General features: G+C 41.7%; 1 protein-coding gene across 4 annotated transcripts in view; it reads left to right on the top strand.

Annotated features, from left to right (window-relative positions):
- Positions 1–19,143, top strand: part of MTMR7 (myotubularin related protein 7) — a 103,271-nt gene that overhangs the window by 47,901 nt on the left and 36,227 nt on the right. For all 4 annotated transcript variants that reach the window (XM_081220713.1, XM_081220714.1, XM_081220715.1 and 1 more), the window contains 2 exons: positions 4,151–4,308; positions 13,690–13,818. In XM_081220713.1, the coding sequence (XP_081076839.1) occupies positions 4,151–4,308; positions 13,690–13,818 (287 nt within the window). The remainder of the gene's footprint in view (positions 1–4,150; positions 4,309–13,689; positions 13,819–19,143) is intronic.

Below are 19,143 nucleotides of genomic sequence, written 5' to 3'. Positions count from 1 at the left end.
GAATGAACACCCTTTCCTTTCTTACGGGAGGACGGAGCAGAGGTTAGATGCCGAGACAAGGCCATTTGTGGGCTTGGTGCTTCCAGGTTGAAAGAGTTTCCACTTGACGGCCCATATCTTCTCCAGGAGTAGAAAGTGGGATTATCTGAGCGGGAAGGAGTTGATGAGAGCAGTAGGTATCGAATCGATTGCAGCCACACATGCTTCCCTGTGTTAAGGCGTGCGCTGAGCAATGATGCTAAAATAAGATAAAGTCAGTCCCATCTGTGTGTCTCTGTGTCTGGGTGGAGCTCATGCCCTCTACTTAGTCCTGAAGCACTGACTTGGCCTTCTTAGAACCATAGACAAAATGCTACTCATTCTTAGTTTAATGTAGTATTTGAGAAATTGCCATTTTTCTTTCTAAATAGAAGTCTGCCCTTGCTTAGCAGTTATATGATTTAGGTAGGTAAATAAAGTAAGTGCTAGAATGATTTCCACATAAGCTTTTCTGAAAATTTTTTTTAATTAGAGGTGCACATTCAGTTTGCTCCCCACCGTCCAAAGGCATGCGGAGGGTTTGCTTCTTGTTGGAGGAGCTCTTGTGCCCTCCTAGGCCCCAAGGGGCGAAGCCTTCAATGCATCCCCTGTTGAAGGTGCCAGGCCACGAGCAGCAAAAGGCATTTTATGTTGGATGTGATGGCCTAGACTTTGCGATGTGAAAAGCCAGTGGAGTATTTAACGTGTTTGTTTTAAGAGGGGGTGGAAAATCAGGGATTTGGCCTTCCCAAAGCACATCAGTATTTTCTCTCAGTTCAGATTCTGTAAAGACCGGAGATTTCTCAAAGCCCTACTTTGGTTGTTTTTGGTTTTAATTTACCTACCTTACTTAACTTATCTTAATAATGTTGATTACTAAACATTCTGCTATGTACTTTGCAAGAGATGGAGATGAGGGGAACAAAACATTATGAATGGGAAATAGTCAGTAAAATTTAGATCTTTGTTAGTGGTATTTTTTAATTTCTCAGAGTAGGCAGTTCTTAGCTGAGGGCTTCTCCTGGGCTGGCCTCTGGGTAAGAAGCTTGCCCACATTAACAAGACTGAGCTTTGACTGACAAAAATATGTTTCTCTGCCCGCATGTAGAATTTTAGGTAAATTGGGCCAAAGGTATGGTTGATCACCCTTTTCCTTAAAAATAACTGAAAGAGAAAATTTCATTATTTCAGTGGCAACCCATTCTGATGTCTCCCAATTCAAGAGTGATGTTCTTAATGTCGGTGACAAGTTATGCTTGCATTAATTTATGTGCAGTTTCCTCACCTCTTCCCAAGGGCAACAAGAATGGGCCCATACATAGCAAACTATCAGTAGTCATAGAATGGTTTTCTTCTTCTACCTTTAAACCTATTTGTAGGCATTTAGCAAATGGAATTTAACTTCCGTTTTACCCCATCTTCCTTAGCTCTTCTTTCACTGAAGGAACGGAGGCTTTCTCAAGAGATTCTCTTGGCATCTTAAACAAATTGCATTTGTGGTTAACATTATGATGTCAGAAGCCTGAGTCATGAAAATGGTACTTAGAGATGGAAAACACGTGTCAGTGTCGAGACGACTGTTCCCAGAACAGGATGTCAGTTTCATATGCTGTCTGCTCAACGTGCTAAGATGACAAGAAACCATTTTTACTGGAAGTGTCTGTGCTGTGTGTGTGTGAGTGTGTGTATGTGTGCGTGTGCATGTACCTGTATGTGTGCATTTTCTTTGTTGAAATCTCAGTATGCTCAATTTTCAAATTTAGAAATATGACATCGAGAGAGACTGAAATAGACATCGCTTATCGCACTGATAAACCCCAGTCTTCTCGCTTCTTTTTTACAAGAAAGAGTGCATGTCTAATTCAGAAGTCTGGTACTTAAAATATGACCCTTATCTTATCATCCTTGTAGATGAGTCATTTCAGTAGTAATCAGAAGAAGCTGGAAACTTGAGTTTTGACCTTAGGCTGCCTGTGTATTATTGCGGCCTTTTGCTGGTGGTGAGATGCTTTGTTGGGCCTCCAGACACACATTTAGGAGTGCTAAAGTGTCCATGCTGAGCGCCATTGACAGATGAAGGAACATATGGGATGATCTAAGAAAACTGTAAGGAGGAAGAATTCTGTTGAAAAAAAAAAAAAGAAGATTAAGGGGATGGTTGGAAAGAAAATATACAAAAGCGGCCTGTCTGGGGAGAAGAGAGAAGGGTCTGCCTTGGGGGGGCGGGTGGAGTGCGTGGTGGTGAAAGCCAGACTCCCTACCTCCTAGCTGTGTGACCCTGGGGACGCTGCAAAACATCCCTTTGCCTCAGATTTCTCATCTGTGCAAGGAGACCTGTCATGATGCTTACTAGATGGGTCAGTACATTCAATCAGAACAGAATCTGGAATGAAACAAGGGTTCACTGAGTATCAACCATGATTTATTATCACCAGAAATGCTTTGATTTGCACTGTCCAATAGGTAGCTCCTAGCCACACGGGGCTATCGAGGGCTTAAAATGTGGCTGGTCTGAACTAGGTTGTGCTGTTTGGTGAGAAATACACATGGAATTTCAAAGACAGTACAAAGCAAAATGTATACAATTAATAGGTTTTGTATTCCGTATATGTTGAACGATATTTTGGGTATACGGGGTAAATAAAATATTTTGTGAAAATTAATTTCACTTTCTTTTTACGATTTTAATGTGGCTACGAGGACATTTTACATGACCTATGTGGCTTACACTGTATTTCTGTTGGACAGCGCTGGCCTAGTTGCTTCCCTCAGTGTAGCAAGGCCAGAGCAAGAAAACCAAATCCTTGATCTTGCTGGGGATGGCTGCTGGGCCTGGCCTCACAAGCATAAAAGGTGATGCATGAAGTCAGAGGTGCCCTGGCACAACTGAAAGAAGACTGTCATCACACATCCTTCAACTTGCCCCTCATGAACAGGGTGCCATGTACTATGAATGGATATTTTTTAATGAATCCTGTAAATACTGTATGAACAGTACAGTTCTGACATTTATGTAGTTGTTAAAAGTTCAAGTGTTTCAAGTGCAAACATTTAAATATATTCCACAGTTTTTTCAACTGTTTTGTCATTTAACACTGTTTGAGCATCAGAACATGGCAGTGGCCTGACCTCTGTGTATCTCTGAGAGGCCATCCCAAATTTGAGCTCCACATACATAAACAAATTTGAGTTCTGGTTTTCTAAGGAATATGTATGTTCTTTTTTTTCTTTTTTTTAAAATTGAACTATAGTCGATTTACAATATTGTGTTAGTTTCAGGAATTCAGCAAAGTTATGCATATACATTCTTTTTCAGATTCTTTTCCATTATAGCTTATTACAAGATATTGAATATGGTTCCCTGCACTCTACAGTAAATCCTTATTGTTTATTTTATATATAGTGGTGTGTATCTGTTAATCCCATACTCCTAATTTCTGTACCCCCTTCGCCTTTGGTAACCATAAGTTTGTTTTCTATGTCTGTGAGTCTGTTTCTGTTTTATAAATAAGTTAATTTGTATTATTTTTTAGACTCCACATAAAAGTGATATCATATATTTGTCTTTGTCTGACTTACTTCACTTAGTATGGTAATCTCTAGGTCCATTCATGTTGCTGCAGATGACAATATTTCATTCTTTCTTATGGCTGAGTAATACTCTATTTTATGTATACATATATATATATACACACACATATATATCTCATATCTTCTTTATCCATTCATCTGTTGATGGACACTTAGGTTACTTCTGTGTCTTAGCTATTGTAAGTACACATATATTCTTAATTACTTTTTAATCTCCATATTTTATGTGGTCTGAAAATATATTCGCTTTCAAAAGCAAATCAGAAAAACAAACAAACAAACAAAAAAACAAGATGGGGAAGGCCATGCTCCTGAAAGAAAAGAAGTTCTTGCAAAGTTAAGTTCAGTTGTCCTGAGGTCTTGTCATTGTTGGGAAGAGGTGGGTGAACCCACCTCAGAGACAGGGTACCCCTGGGAGAGCCCCGAGGGGTGAGAAGCTAGGCTGGCCTCTCCAGCCCAGACAGAATGCATTTGGGAGAATTTGATTCTGGCTTTGACTTGGCTTGATTTGGCTTTATTCTCCCCTTTTCTTTTTTTGCAGTGAAATATGAGGAGTTATACTGCTTTTCATTCAACCCCAAGCTGGATAGAGAAGAAAGGGAACAAGGCTGGATGCTGATCGATCTCAGTGAAGAGTACAAGCGAATGGGCCTCCCTAATGATTACTGGCAGCTCAGCGATGTGAATAGAGATTACAGAGTGAGTGGAGGCATTTGGTGAAATGCAGATACTTAATCCAAATGAAACCATGATTTCACATAGCTTAGCAGGACTTCTGTTTGATCTCCTTAATTTTGATAGCTCTCTGTGGGTACAGGTGTGTGGATTCCCAAGTCTCCCTTGGTTATAGCTGGCTCTATTTCCTACTTGCACCTAGAATCAGAAAGTTTGAACAGTCACCCCAGAGAACATCCCCTCTAATGGATGAGGGAGTGGAAACCCGGAGAGGCCCAGCGGTGGGCCTCAGGGCCAGCACCTCCCTTCTCCCAGCCAGTCTTTTTATAGCTCAGTGAGTGATGGCTGGGGAGTCACAGAGGCTCTGCTGGCAGCTTGGCATGAGCCCTTTCTGTGCTCACTGGACTCTTGATTGGTACACAGGGTCACCAAGAGCCTTCCCTAGAGAAATGAGGAGAAATATGTCTGCACTTACAGAAGGGACTGGGCGATGCAGCGAAGCAGGAGGGGCAGAGTGAATTCCATCTTCTCCCCGAGGGTGGGCTTTCAAATCAGCGTTGGTGTCCCTGTGAATTTTTAAAGTGTTTCCAGTAATAAAAGTACATAAGAACGTTGCAGAGAATTTACAAAAGAGAAAAGAGCCGGCATCCCATTGCCCTAACATTCTTCTAGAAGGTTTTAAATTTCTTCTTAATTTTTTTCTCATCTGCATAGTCCAATAACTTTTTTCTTACGTGAGTAATGCATTTCATTGTTTACAATGGGAAAATGTCAGGGCAAAGGAGCCGTTCAAATATATACAACAAAAGTGGAATCATACTACATATGCCTTGTGTTTTGCTTTTCTTCACATAGCATATTGTGAGTGTTATCCTGTCAATAAATATAGTTTATATCATTTTAAAACATTATATAATATGACATAGTATGGCTATATCATATTCTATCTGTCTAATCTCTAATTTTTAGACATTTAGGTTATTATTATTTTTCACTATTTCAAATAACATAGTGAGAACATTCTGGTAGCTATACCTTTGCCCATGTTAAAAGTCTTTTTCTTAAAGACAGATTCCTAAAGGTGGAATTTGTATGTCAAAAGGTTTACTCAAATTTTTGTACATATTATCAAAAAGAACTGCAGGGCTTCCCTGGTGGCGCAGTGGTTGAGAGTCCGCCTGCCGATGCAGGGGACACGGGTTCGTGCCCCAGTCCGGGAAGATCCCACATGCCGCGGAGCGGCTGGGCCTGTGAGCCATGGCCGCTGAGCCTGCGCGTCCGGAGCTTGTGCTCCGCAACGGGAGAGGCCACAACAGTGAGAGGCCCACGTACTGCAGAAAAAAAAAAAAAAAAGAACTACAGAAAGATTGTACCAATTTATATAAATTCTCAACAGTTGTGTAGGAGAATGCTTGAGTCTTTGTACCTTCACCATTAAAGAGTATATTTCTTAAAAATCTTTTGACAGCTTGATAGTGGGGTAAGTGATTTCTCAATTTAATCTTCACACCTTCATCTCTTGAATTGTAGTTTCGTACATGCCAACCATTTATATCTTGTCCACTCTTAATTGACCATTTCTGGCTGCATATTTTGAATCCTGATTACTTTCTTCACCTTACCATATGGATTTTCTATATTGTGACAGTATTCGTATCAGTAATTAAATGACTGTGTAACATTCCATCACATGAATGATCATAATATACTTAAATAGTTCCCTATTATTAGACATTTAGATTACTCATAATTTTTGCTATATGGATAGTTCTGGGAGTAATATCTTTGTTCATATGATTTTCCCCATATTTTAAATTATTTTCTTAGGATAAATTCCCAGGACCAATTACAAGGCATAAGAGGCTTAAATCTTTTTTTTTAGATTTCAAGCAGGCAGGCCATTGATGTTTTTGCTTTTGATCAGTATTTGGTTGTTAATTTCTGTTCCCTTGTATAGCAAGCAGTATATGTGACCTGTAAGATTTGAACTTTGGGGATTTTTTGAAGATTTATATCTTCATAAAACACCCAATATTTAATTAATTATCAATATTTGATTTTATCAATGTTTTGAGTCTGGAAAAAATGTATATTCTCTGTTATTTGGGTATAAAATTCTGTCTCCATCTAAATTAAGTTTCTTATGCTATTTTGGTTCCTTTGCTCACTTGATTTCTGACAGAGGTATGTAAAAATTTCCCATTACGATTGTTGATTGGACGTTTTCTCCTTACATTTCTAAAGTGTTTGCAGTATGTTTTTGAAGTTATGTTGTCCAGCACATAATGGTTTAGGACATCTGCTTGGTGTGCTTTTTATCAACTTAAAATATCCTTTTTTCCTGTGAATGCTTTGAATTCTATTCTGTATTATTATGTTTCTACTGTTTTCTTCTTCTTGTCAGAATTTGCCTGGTAGAGCTCTACTTATCCCGTTACTTTCGGTGATCCTATATGAATGTTTTCTCCTTTTAAAAAATATCTAACAGTGGGAATTCCCTGGCGGTCCAGTGGTTAGGACTTGGCACTTTAACTGCTGAGGCTCAGGTTCAATCGCTGGTCAGGGAACTAAGATCCCGCATGCCACAGGGAAATAATAATAATAATAATAATTAAAAATAATAATAATCTAACAGTAGTTACCTTTGGGTTGTTAGGATGGAATGTTTTGTTTTTTCTCAAATTAGGTATGGTTAGATTTTGATTTTGCAGTAACTGATATCTATGACATTGTTCTAGATACTATGCTTTGTGGTTTTACTAGTCATGTTTTTCCCCTTTGCATATCTATAGCTAGATAGCTTTTTTCTTGTATTTGCCTGTGATAATTTTGGAAATATACATCTTACTGCTTTCTTCCATTGATTATTCTTCATTTTAAAACAGCTGTTTATTTATTATGCCACTCTTCCAACCTACACAAAACTTTGAAAAATAATGAAATGAACAGCAGGGACCTGCATACTATGTAAGAACAAACATGGCCAATGCTGTTAAACCTCCTTAATATTCCCTCCAAATCACTTCCTGCTCCAGGGTCACTGACTGCAATTGGGTGTTGTCATTCCTTTCTATTTATAACGTTTCTACGTTTGTAAGTAGCAGCATGTAGTATTTTTTCATGCGTGTTTTACACTTTCTGTATGCGGTATCATGCTGAATGTTGCTTACTGAAACTTGACTTTTCACTCAAGTTGTAATTGTGAGATTCCTTTTATTTAACAAACACATGTATAATAGTTACCACATGCCAGGCTATGTTCTAGAAGCTTAAAAAATGTTAGCAGTCCTGTGTGGTAGGTGTTGTTATTATCCTTGCTTTCAAATGGAGAAACTCAGGCAGAGACAGATTAACTGTCCAAGATGTAAAGAAGTTAGTAACTGTGGAAACCTATAGCTCTTGTTCACTCATTCTTCACTATTGTCTTATACTCCATTTTACAAATATACCAAAGTTTAAACTTATATTTATTCTTTCTCTTTTATTTCTATCTTTTGTTTTACCATCTCAAATAAAGCCGTTATCTGGCTTATATATGACTCATAGTACATTTTGAGTTTCTACCTAAGAGTAGAATTTCTGAGTTAGAGGGTATGTGGATTTTAGCCTTACTAGATATTGCCAGATTCTTTTTTTTTTTTTTTTTTTTTTTGCGGTTTGCGGGCCTCTCACTGTTGTGGCCTCTCCCGTTGCGGAGCACAGGCTCCGGACGCGCAGGCTCAGTGGCCATGGCTCACTGGCCCAGCCGCTCCGCGGCATGTGGGATCTTCCCGGACCGGGGCACGAACCCATGTCCCCTGCATCGGCAGGTGGACTCCCAACCACTGCGCCACCAGGGAAGCCCCCTCTTTTTTTTTTTTAAGATTTTTTTTTTGATGTGGACCATTTTAAAAGTCTTTATTGGATATGTTACAGTACTGCTTCCGTTGTATGTTTTGGTCCTTTGGCCACGAAGCATGTGGGATCCTAGCTCCCTTACCAGGGATTGAACCTGGACTCCCCACATTGGAAGGTGAAGTCTTAAGCACGGGACCGCCAGGGAAGTCCCATTATTGCCAGATTCTTTTCCAAAGTGTTTGCATGGACTTACACATCTAAGATATGATTTCTCATTACCCCACAGACTTACCAACAGTTGGTATTTACAGTGTTTGGTGGTATCCCTACTTATTGACCCAGCAGACTTCTGGGAATTTCTTCTAAAGAGTTAGCATAAACGCACAGTGACGTACACAGTTATTTATTGAAGCGTTGTTTATCAAAGCATGTATTAGAAGAAACCCAAATTTCTTTAATAGAGGACCAGTTAAATAATTTTGGGTCTATTTGTATAATTAAATTAATGTGTAGCCATTAAAAACATGTAGGATATTTCCATTTACTGATAAGGAAAGATCGCTGAAGTATATTGTTAGGTTCAAAAAAGCAAGGCACAGTATCATGAATATAGTGTCATACCTTTTATTTTAAAAAAGAGGGAGAAAAATAAGACTTGTTCATATGGATGTGTAATTGCCCCAAAGTGATAACCTAGAAAGTAGGTGGGAATGGGATGAATAGAACACAAGGGTGAGCATGTGCACCTTTTAGTATTGTTTTATTTTTATAACCATGTGAATTTATTTATTTATTTATTTATTTATGGCTGCGTTGGGTCTTTGTTTCTGTGCGAGGGCTTTCTCTAGTTGTGGCAAGTGGGGGCCACTCCTCATCGCGGTGCGCGCCTCTTACTATCGCGGCCTCTCTTGTTGCGGAGCACAGGCTCCAGACACGCAGGCTCAGTAATTGTGGCTCACGGGGCCAGCTGCTCCGTGGCATGTGGGATCTTCCCAGACCAGGGCTCGAACCCGTGTGCCCTGCATTGGCAGGCGGACTCTTACCCACTGCGCCACCCGGGAAGCCTCCATGTGAATTTATTAACTGATCAAAAAGTTAAATTTGAGAAAATGCCAATTGGTGTGAAATAGATCTCAGTGTGGTTTTCTTTACATTGCCCTGTTGTCATTTATAGCTGTTGCAAATATCTCCTCTTAGGAGAAATTTATGTACTGTGCCTAGAGTATCTTTTAATCCTCAGAAATTTTGAGTTGTCAGTGTTTCCTATTTTGTTTCATGGTTTTAGCATATTATTTAAGAAAAAATCCTGGCCTATTCTCTAACCTTTGTCCCAATTTACACTGTATAATTTCCATAGTTACATTTTCACTAATTATGATTATTATAGCTTTATAGTAAATCTTGATATTCTACAAGTCAGGTCCTTCCACATCCTTCTTCTGGATATATTGAATGTACAGATTATTTGGGATAGAATGGCCACTTTCATGATGCTGAATTTTCTCTGTAATTACTCTTAAATCTAACAATCATAATCTTACACTGTGAGTGGACATTTGGGTCCTTTTTGTCTCAGTCGTTATAAAGTATCTGGCTGATGTAATAGTTTGTTCCCATGCTAAAGCCAACCTTTGCAGTGAATTTTTAGCCTTGAAATGAAAGGCAGGAAAATCCAAGTTTAGTAAAGAAAATTGGATTTCCTTTTAAAATTAAAAAAAAATATGACACACCCTTGGGTGAGGAAGAAAATGAGGCTAAGGCACATCTTGTGGAATAATATTTTCTTGAAAACACAGGTTCTTGTTATTTTTGATGAGGTTTCCTTCTGGTCTTAGCACCACAAACATGACTCACATTTAGTTGCTTAAGTCCTACAGTATAGAGACTGCAAAACATGAGTTACTCAGCATTTTTTTTCCAAAGGTAATATACAGCAAACCCAAACTAACAATCAACAAACTGTGTTGAAACAGAAAAGGTGAAAACCTAGGGGATTTTCTGATTTTACGAATATCATTGAAATAGGGAGAAAGATGATGAACCCTCATTTGTTACCAGTTAAAAAATATAATAAAAGTTGGTTCTATCAAAATATTTCTGACTGTTAGTCCATCGGGAGGATTATGTCATCATCCGTTACTTTTGCTTTTAACCTCATGGTTGAGAAAAACCTCTACTTTTTCCTCCCTTCTTTCATAAGAGTTATTTCTTTCTTTTCACAAGTTATTTGATGTAAGTGGGGCTAGTGATGTCATCTGATGGAGAAGAAGCTTTTGTCCCTGGTGGAAATAACACCATACATAGCGCACAGAGACGCAGGTTCCAGAACCAGCACTGCCCTTTTCTCTCCATGTGGTCTTGGGCAGGCTAATTATTATCACCATCACCTCTATCAGCATTGCTATTATCCCTGTTTATAAGACACTTGCTTCTGGTAATCTAACTCTCTAAGCTAAGATTTCCTTTCTGTACCTAACTTTTTTTTTTTTTTTTTTTTTTGCGGTACGCGGGCCTCTCACTGTTGTGGCCTCTCCCGTTGCGGAGCACAGGCTCCGGATGTGCAGGCCCAGTGGCCACGGCTCACGGGCCCAGCCGCTCTGCGGCATGTGGGATCTTCCCGGACCGGGGCACGAACCTGTGTTCCCTGCATCGGCAGGCGGACTCTCAACCACTGTGCCACCAGGGAAGCCCTGCACCTAACTCTTAAAATTGTCTTTCTTTAAATAAAATAATTGGCATTCATTACTAGGTTAAATTTTTAATCTGTTTCTCTTGGAATAAAATTGAAAGTATAACCCAAACCAGTAATTTTTAAAAATCTTGTTCATTTCAGTTCTCTACAGCTATAGTTTATGTATTATGTATTATGTTATTTTATGCATATGCAAATCATTTCATGCTGCTCATGCCCCTTTTCTTCTCCCCATTACATCAAAAATTCCTTGAAATAAATTTGAGGTCTTAAATGTTGAAGAAGACCGTTGTCTTTATAGATATATCTCAGTTCCTGACAACTAACCCTCGCCCTAAAGTGCTCAACTCAGTGATGGGTCCTCAGTAAATACAGAGCCTTGGCTGGCCCTCAGATGGATACTATGCTGCAGTGGTAAATACATGTATTGGGAGGTTGTAACCAGGGCAACAAAGATCAAAGATTCCTGGGAATGTGAACTCCTTGAGACCAGTAAATCTTTTGTTATTCATCACTGCTCTAGCACCTAACCTAATGCCTGACACATAATAAGTATTCAGTAAAAATTTATTGATAGACACCAGTATTCTATGATAATCATCACACTTCTAAGAAACTAGAACTTAATGATTCCAGCCACTAAAAAAAAGGATGATTATGTAACATGATAGAGGTGCTAATTGTCACTACAACGGCAATTGTATTACAATGTACAAATGTATCAAATTAATATGTTTTACACTTTAAATTATACAGTGTTATACGTTAAATATATTTCAGTTAAAATAAAAACAACTTGTTGAATGAATGAAAGAATTATCAAAAAAGGTTCCTCTTGGCCAGGCGAAGCAAGACATGCAGGCGCTCCAGGCAGGCTTATTTGGCGGAGGACAAAGAAAATCGTTCCCTTATTAATTAAAAAAATATCACGCAGGAATTGTTTTAACTTACTGAACTTACTGAGACTTAGTGAACTTACTGAAAACCTACCAATTTCCTTTTTAAAACTGCTATTTTAAGAAAACGTTGTTAAGTCTGGTGCAATGAGTACATGTCTCTTGAACTCAGATGCACAGGTGTGGTCTGTGTAGTATAATGTTCTGGCTGCCTGACTCCAGAGAGGTCCTGACACCAGATTTGCAGGGAAGCAAGTGTAGTGTCTGTGGGCAGTAATTCCAGTAAAATCTCAGGTTCCAAGTAGGTTGGACCATCTGTTCTTGGTCTGGGATTTTTGTCTCGGTGCCAGAGCCCACGTTGACGTCTTTGGTAATCTTGCCTAAAATGCCGTTGGGGAAATGCTCTGGGCCTGGGAACTTCACTTCTGTGGCCCATCTGTCTCCTGCTCAATGCGGTGCCCAGGCTGGAAGCAAAGTACAAAGTAGGCAGGAAGGCAGGCGAGGGAGGCGTCATCACAGAATAACTGATGTGAGCTTTGTGACGGGTTCTCGTTCCCTTCGGTCCCGTGAGTTGTAGGACGGGTGGGATGGTTAGAGGATGTGCAGACACACATTTCCCCTGCTGCTGCACCTGCTTGAGGACTCTTCTTGAAGCGCCCAAGGAGGTGCTTGACTTCTAGGAAATAAACAAAGTTCAGGAACTGCCATCTAAACCGTCCTCGTGTTGCAAAAGGATGGATTGGCTGCCATCAAAGCAAAGTATGTGTCGAGCAACAAGTCGACTATTACTGTTGCCACCATTCCCATTTCTGTCAGAATTCATGGTTGATGAAGAGCCTCGTCATGGGTGTCCTTGTGTCAGCCCCGGGGGATGTCATTTCTGTTCCGTGTCAGTTTTAGAGAATAACAAGTGCTCAGTAGTTTGACTTCTTGAAGGTCATGAAGTTGGTAGGTTGGAGCTAGGGTTTTTTTTTTTAATTATTAAATTATTAAATTATTTATTTATTTTTGCTGTGTTGGGTCTTCGTTTCTGTGCAAGGGCTTTCTCTAGCTGTGGCAAGTGGGGGCCACCCTTCATCGTGGTGCGTGGGCTTCTCACTATCGCAGCCTCTCTCGTTGCGGAGCGCAGGCTCCAGACGCACAGGCTCAGTAATTGTGGCTCACGGGCCTAGTTGCTCCGCAGCATGTGGGATCCTCCCAGACCAGGGCTCGAACGCATGTCCCCTGCATTGGCAGGCAGATTCTCAACCACTGCGCCACCACGGAAGCCCTGGAGCTAGATTTTAAACCCCTGATTTCTGACAGAATTGCCAGACCATTCCAAGGTGCCAGAGCTTCCACTGGGGGAAATCACGGCCAGGGCTGCACAGAAAGGGTAAATCATGTCTTACCACTTCTAAAATCGTCACGTAAGAAACAAAAAGTTGTCATAATGTGTGGTGGAGGGTGGGAGCGCAGGGGAGAGGAATTGGGTCGGCCCCTGAAGTGTGGGTGGGCTTTGGGGAGATGTCTGGGGACGGTGTTGGCTTGATTGTCACCTCCGATAGGAGCGCACAGAGGGTGTGCCAGGGACAGGAAGGTGCCCTGAGGAGGTCACCACTGGTGCTGGCATCTTAGGACATTGTCTTCCAGTGTCAGGCTATCTTAAACAGGCAGCTAAAGTTTGCTCAGTTGCCAGGATGCAGAATTGCAGTTTGTCCCTTTTCGATGAAAGAAATGCTCGTTTGTCACTGTCTTACCTCCCACAAAGAGCCCTTGGAGAGAAGGGGCAACGCATGAGGGCAGGATGATAAAGGGTGTCTTGCTTTGCTTCACTGTGATTTCTTAGAACCAGCACTCCATTTCTCTGAAGTGGCTCTGTAACTTGGTTAAGAAAACTTAAATATGCAACCTGTAAGCCCAGTGAAATGGAATTTCTGGTGGCCGTTTGTAAAGCATGACGAGATTGCCTAAAATATGCCCTTGTGCTTTTCACAACAGGTTTGTGATTCTTACCCTACTGAACTGTACGTTCCCAAAACGGCCACGGCACACATCATAGTGGGGAGTTCCAAATTCCGGAGCAGACGGCGATTTCCTGCCCTTTCTTACTACCATAAAGATAACCACGTAAGTCTCAAGGCATGCTTTTGTTTCATGCTTTGCTTTTCTTCTTTTATCATAAACAGGCCTTTTCCAGGGGCTTCTGCTGTGTGTGTAGGTTTGAATTCTTTTTGAAGTATGTGGATATTGCTGTGTGTGTGGTACGACATGACACAACGCCACTGTGCTTAAACCCTTATCTCCTGTAGAAGTTGACCTTCCGTGTTTATTTGACAATAAAGGAATGGGAAAGGGTCACAACACACCTAACCGTAATCATCTGAGTGAGCGCCGTCCTCTCTTCTAACTGGTCACCTTGGGAGGCTCTGTACTGAAGAGCCTCTGGAATGCCTATTTTAGAAAAGCCCCTAAAAGCTGTGGCACGTTCTTTTTCTTCTTTTTTTAAATGGAACATAAATATGTTTTTTCAGTATCTTCGGTATAAGAAATCTTTCTTTATGGAGAATGAGTTTGATTTTTTAAAATAATATTGGTAAAAGCTAGAATTAGGTTTGTTTGCAACTAAGAGAGACCATAAGTAACCGTGGCTTCAATAGGATAGAATTGTATTTTCTCTCACATAAACCTCCCCAGGTAGGCAGTCAGGGCCTGGTGTCCTGGTTCTGCGCCACTCAGCCCTCAGGGACCCGAGCTCCTTGCACTTTTCTGCTCTGCCAGCCCTGGGGTGTCGCCCTCATCACGTGGTGTGAGAGGTGACTTTAGTGCCAGCCGTGACCTCCGCGCGGCCACAGGTGGAAGGGGGCCCAGTGGTGCCCTCACTGCTTTCGGAGGGAGGCTCCCCAAAACTGCCGTGTGATGGTGCTGCTCCTATCCTGTTGATCAGAACTGCACAGGGCCTGTGGGAAAAGACAGTCCTGTGGGTAACCATGTAAATCACAGCTAAAAACTGTGATTCCAGTTCTGTGGAGGATGAGAAGACACATTTGGGGAGACAAGAATGATCTTTGTTACCTGCTTTAGAGGTCGTGTGACTTTAGCCAGGCGAAAACGTTTGGTTTTCAAGTGAGATAACATAGCCTCATTTGACTTTAATCCCAAACTATAAACAATTGCAACAGATGTGTGTGAGTGTGTGTGCCGTGCGTGCACCTATAGGCAGGGCGTGGGGCAGGATCTATGTCCGCTCTTAAAAGGAGGCTTCCACAAATACACTGAGCAATGCCAACTTGGCCAGAGTGAAGCATGTAGCCTTCTGTGGTGCCCTACTTTGAAGGGAGATAGTCACTCAGCAGTGTCAGGTCTGTTAATTGAAAGGATACAAATGGTCTTATTTTCAGTTACACTCACTGCTCTGAAATGGCCTAAAGAAGGCAGGTATTTCGTTAATATCCTGTATTATTTGACTCCAAATATATCTCAGCCTACACAGAGCTGGACCAATGGTGAGAGGCAAAGGAAGATGTGAATCTCTTTTTTTAAAAAAAATGATGGGATATAGGGAGGGTGGGAGGGAGGGAGACGCAAGAGGGAAGGGATATGGGAACAGATGTATATGTATAACGGATTCACTTTGTTATAAAGCAGAAACTAACACACCATTGTAAAGCAATTATACTCCAATAAAGTTGTAAAAAAATAATAAAAAAATATGTTGGGATGAGAAGGGATGTGGAATTTCATGATGTTGTCTTTGAATTTAGGATGCCAGTAACATTTACTTTTTTTTGTAGCATCCATTGATAAAGAAGTAAGAGAGGAGAGGGAGGGAGAATCTTTTTTTGTTATGTCAGAGGTGGGTATGGATTGGGTATTTTAAAAGTGAGCTTAGTTCTTTTCCTACTTCTTTTCCTTCTGTTTTGATTTTCTTGAGAAAAGGGATTTTTTGTCAGTGTGAGTATTATAAAGGGCAAACATGTAATGTCTGAGGATAGGGTAGAATTTTTAGCAGTTAGGCCACAGAGACCAGCTTCTTGGCCTCTTGACGTCAGATCCTCATCACCGCATTCCCGCTCTCGTGCGCTGTTCTTTACTTGGTCTCCAAGCCCGGAAATGAACTCACACAGCCATCAGTTCTAGTTAAAAATAATTGATTTCCTGTACTTAAAATTTTAAAGCAAACAGTACTTTAAGTTTTAGCTCTTCTTACAAGATAGAAAAGGTTTCCAAGCATTGCTAAAGTATCTGGTTGCCCAGGGAAATACTTCATGTACATGCATGCCCACTCTCCCACACCCACGACCTAAAATCTATGCCTCAGGTAGAATACGATCAAATTTGTGGTTTTATAACATCGCTCAGGTTTTAATATCCAGGTTAATTATATAAATCCTTCCAAGGTGACCAGGGGTATTTAGAGATATCATTAGCGAAGGTGGATTTCTGTGGTTCGGTGGGAGACACAGGAAATATCAGTGCAGTATTTCATGCTATTGTTGCTCAGAAAAACCCACACATAAACCAGGCATCTTCCGTGAAAAGTCAACAGCTGTAAAGTACCTAAGTTTGCGGACCTTTCTTTCTTCCTTTTTGTGATTTTAGACTTTTTAGACTTGAGTATGTATTCCTACCCCACTAGAACTCAGGCTTGGGAATAAGAATATCACATTTTCTAGTTAAATTCTGTTCCTCATGTAGCCCCTTGTTCCCAAGGAGCCCTGAAGACTTTGGTGGTGAGATGAGTTGGCCAGTGTTGGGTAGTGGGAATTGGTGATTAGATTAAGAAAAAGCTTGACATGTACCTCATGTCATGAACAGGAAGCCCCGTTGAGACTCCTTTGATACAAATCCCCCCCCCCCGAGGGTACATAATTACCTTTGGACCGGCTTTTATCATACATGGTGTTGTAATCACTTCCTGTTCACCCTTGGTGAGGTCAGCATTCCTGCCCTAGGGTTTACTGGGCTGACTGAACACATGACATCTGACACTGGACAAATGAGGTTGACGGTGGTTTATTAGTTACACGTGCCCACTGCCCAGGGGAGGAGGGCACTGCATGCCGGGCAGGGCTGTAGGAAGGCTGCACTCAGGAACAGAGTGAACAAGCAGAGATGGTGTGAGGCAGGCTTTGTCGTCTCAGGAGGATGAGTGGACCCCTGGTTCCCAGGGGAGCATGTGATTGGCTGGTTTGAGTAATTCCATGGGCTGGCAGGGAGCAAAACCCACTGCTCTGGGATGAGAAGGAGCTGCATCTGGTCCTTTGGGAGAAGGGTCGCTTAGCTGGGGACTTTATCCACGGGAGCAGAGTCTGGAGGGGAGCTTGCTGCTGGCCATTTGAGGCCCTCCCGATTTTACCAGCTGTTAAGGGCGGCACGTAATGTTAATTTCAGGCCTTACACCACACATGAGTTATATAGAGCCACCCAGAATCTTTTTGGATATCAAACCGTTCAACAGCTTTGTAGATCACAGTTAGAGATGTATCAGTGCCACTTGTGTTTGGAAGCTGCTGTATCCTTTGTTCTTTCTTACTAAATCTTTTAATTACTTTTAAGAAAGCAGTTCTGCTTTCAATCATTAATAGCATGGTATCCCAAAATCACAGCCCAAATCTCTGGGAAGCCCAAGTCTGAAAGATTTCCAAAGAGGCGGTTTTCCTTAAGAAAAATAGAGACCTTCTTGCCCCTCTTTTATAAATAATGTTTATGGAAACTTACTGTGTGTTAAGCATAGTTCTAGGAGTGTTATATACCTCATCACACTCTGTAGTTTTGGTGTTATTATTATCCCTGTATTGAAGATGAGAACAACCAAGGTTCAGAGATGATGGGTAAATTACCTAAGATTATATAGGAAGTGAGAACACACCTTGGATTAAAAGCCACATCTTTTTGAATCCTGCCTCTTAATTCTATCTCATGCTTCTTTTTTTTTTTTTTTTTTGTGGTTTGCGGGCCTCTCACTGCTGTGGCCTCTCCCGTTGTGGAGCACAGTCTCCGGACACGCAGGCTCAGCGGCCATGGCTCACGGGCCCAGCCGCTCCGTGGCATGTGGGATCTTCCCGGACTGGGACACGAACCCGTGTCCCCTGCATCGGCAGGCAGACTCTGAACCACTGCGCCACCAGGGAAGCCCTGTCTCATGCTTTTTGACTTATTTACACACATGGGCGCACTGTATTATGTTGGTTCAGAATCCAGGTTCAGGAAATATTTTGCCTGGATTCAACTCCAAGCTCTGTGACATTGGGCAAGTTCCTTTACCTCTCTGTGCTGTGGTTGTCTCATCTATAAAATGGAGCAAATAATAGATCTTACCGTATATGGTAGTTGGGAAGATGAAATAAAAATACACGGAGTTCTTCTAATAGTGCCTACCACATAGTAAGCATTCAAAAAATATTGGCTATTTTATAGATTATCAGTAGCCTTTATAAATGAGGCTCTCATGACAGCTTACCACTGAGGAGGCTTACCTCTGCTCTCAGGTGGCTGACATCAGTAAGAAATGCCGCCGGGTAATGGTGCGGTTCTCTCAGCAGTCTTGACTCTCTGAGGCGTGTATAGGGTGGATGGGGCACTTAGAGACCACTCACCACTCTTTACAAAGCGGACAGCTCTGTGCCAGCAATCACTGAGTCAGTGACGGGTTCTGTTTGGAGCCTATCTATAGATTATGAAGAAAATGTAACTACAAAATATTAACATGTAGTCTGTTTAATCATCTGGTTTAATTTATCGACTACATTTCATAGTGTAACTCTGTTCTGGCTTAACCCTTCACTGAAAACTGCTCTCAGCCTGAAGGTAAGTAGTAATAGTTGTCACTAATCGGCTTCATTTCATGATTGGACCTGCACTAGTTGAGTGAGTTTAGGTGCGCCGTATGCTTCCTTGGACAAATTCTCCCCATTGAGATATGTTCTCTTCCCCGTCTAGCTCTTCTGATAGAATCTAAGAAATTGCCTGATGGTAGCTGTCCTTAATTAGTATTTCTTCAGCCCAGACAAAGCCAGCTCAGAATTGTTTTCTGCTCCAGTCAGAGCAGCTGACCTGACCCCTCTGCACATCATAGGAGACGGGAGCCTGGATGAGCGCAGTGAGAGCCATCTGCAGCGCTTTACTCTCTGTCCATCCAGTGCAGCTTGCCTGTTGTCCCCAAGCCCGCTCTGGTCCCTGCTGTCACTTTGCCTTGCTGCTGGCCGGCCTCCCGTCCACGGTCAGACCCCCGGGGCCCTTTCTCCTCCACTCTGTGGTTGGACTTCTGCTGCCAACAGCTCGAGAACTCAGCAGCCCTGGAGCCCCTCTTGCCCCTTTGCTTTGCTTCCCACTCCGCAGGCACCGGCCCCCTGAATTCTGGCTGCAGGCACAGAGTTCCTGGAGCCCCTCAGTAATTGCCCCCCTCTGTCACAGAAGGTAGTGGAACCCTCGGGCAGCTGCCCGGTTACTTGT

Source organism: Mesoplodon bidens (assembly GCF_964165515.1).
Source record: "Mesoplodon bidens genome assembly, chromosome: 20".
Taxonomy (NCBI): domain Eukaryota; kingdom Metazoa; phylum Chordata; class Mammalia; order Artiodactyla; family Ziphiidae; genus Mesoplodon; species Mesoplodon bidens.
The sequence above is the reverse complement of the archived record's forward strand: the minus strand, read 5'-3'. Positions and strand labels throughout refer to the sequence as shown.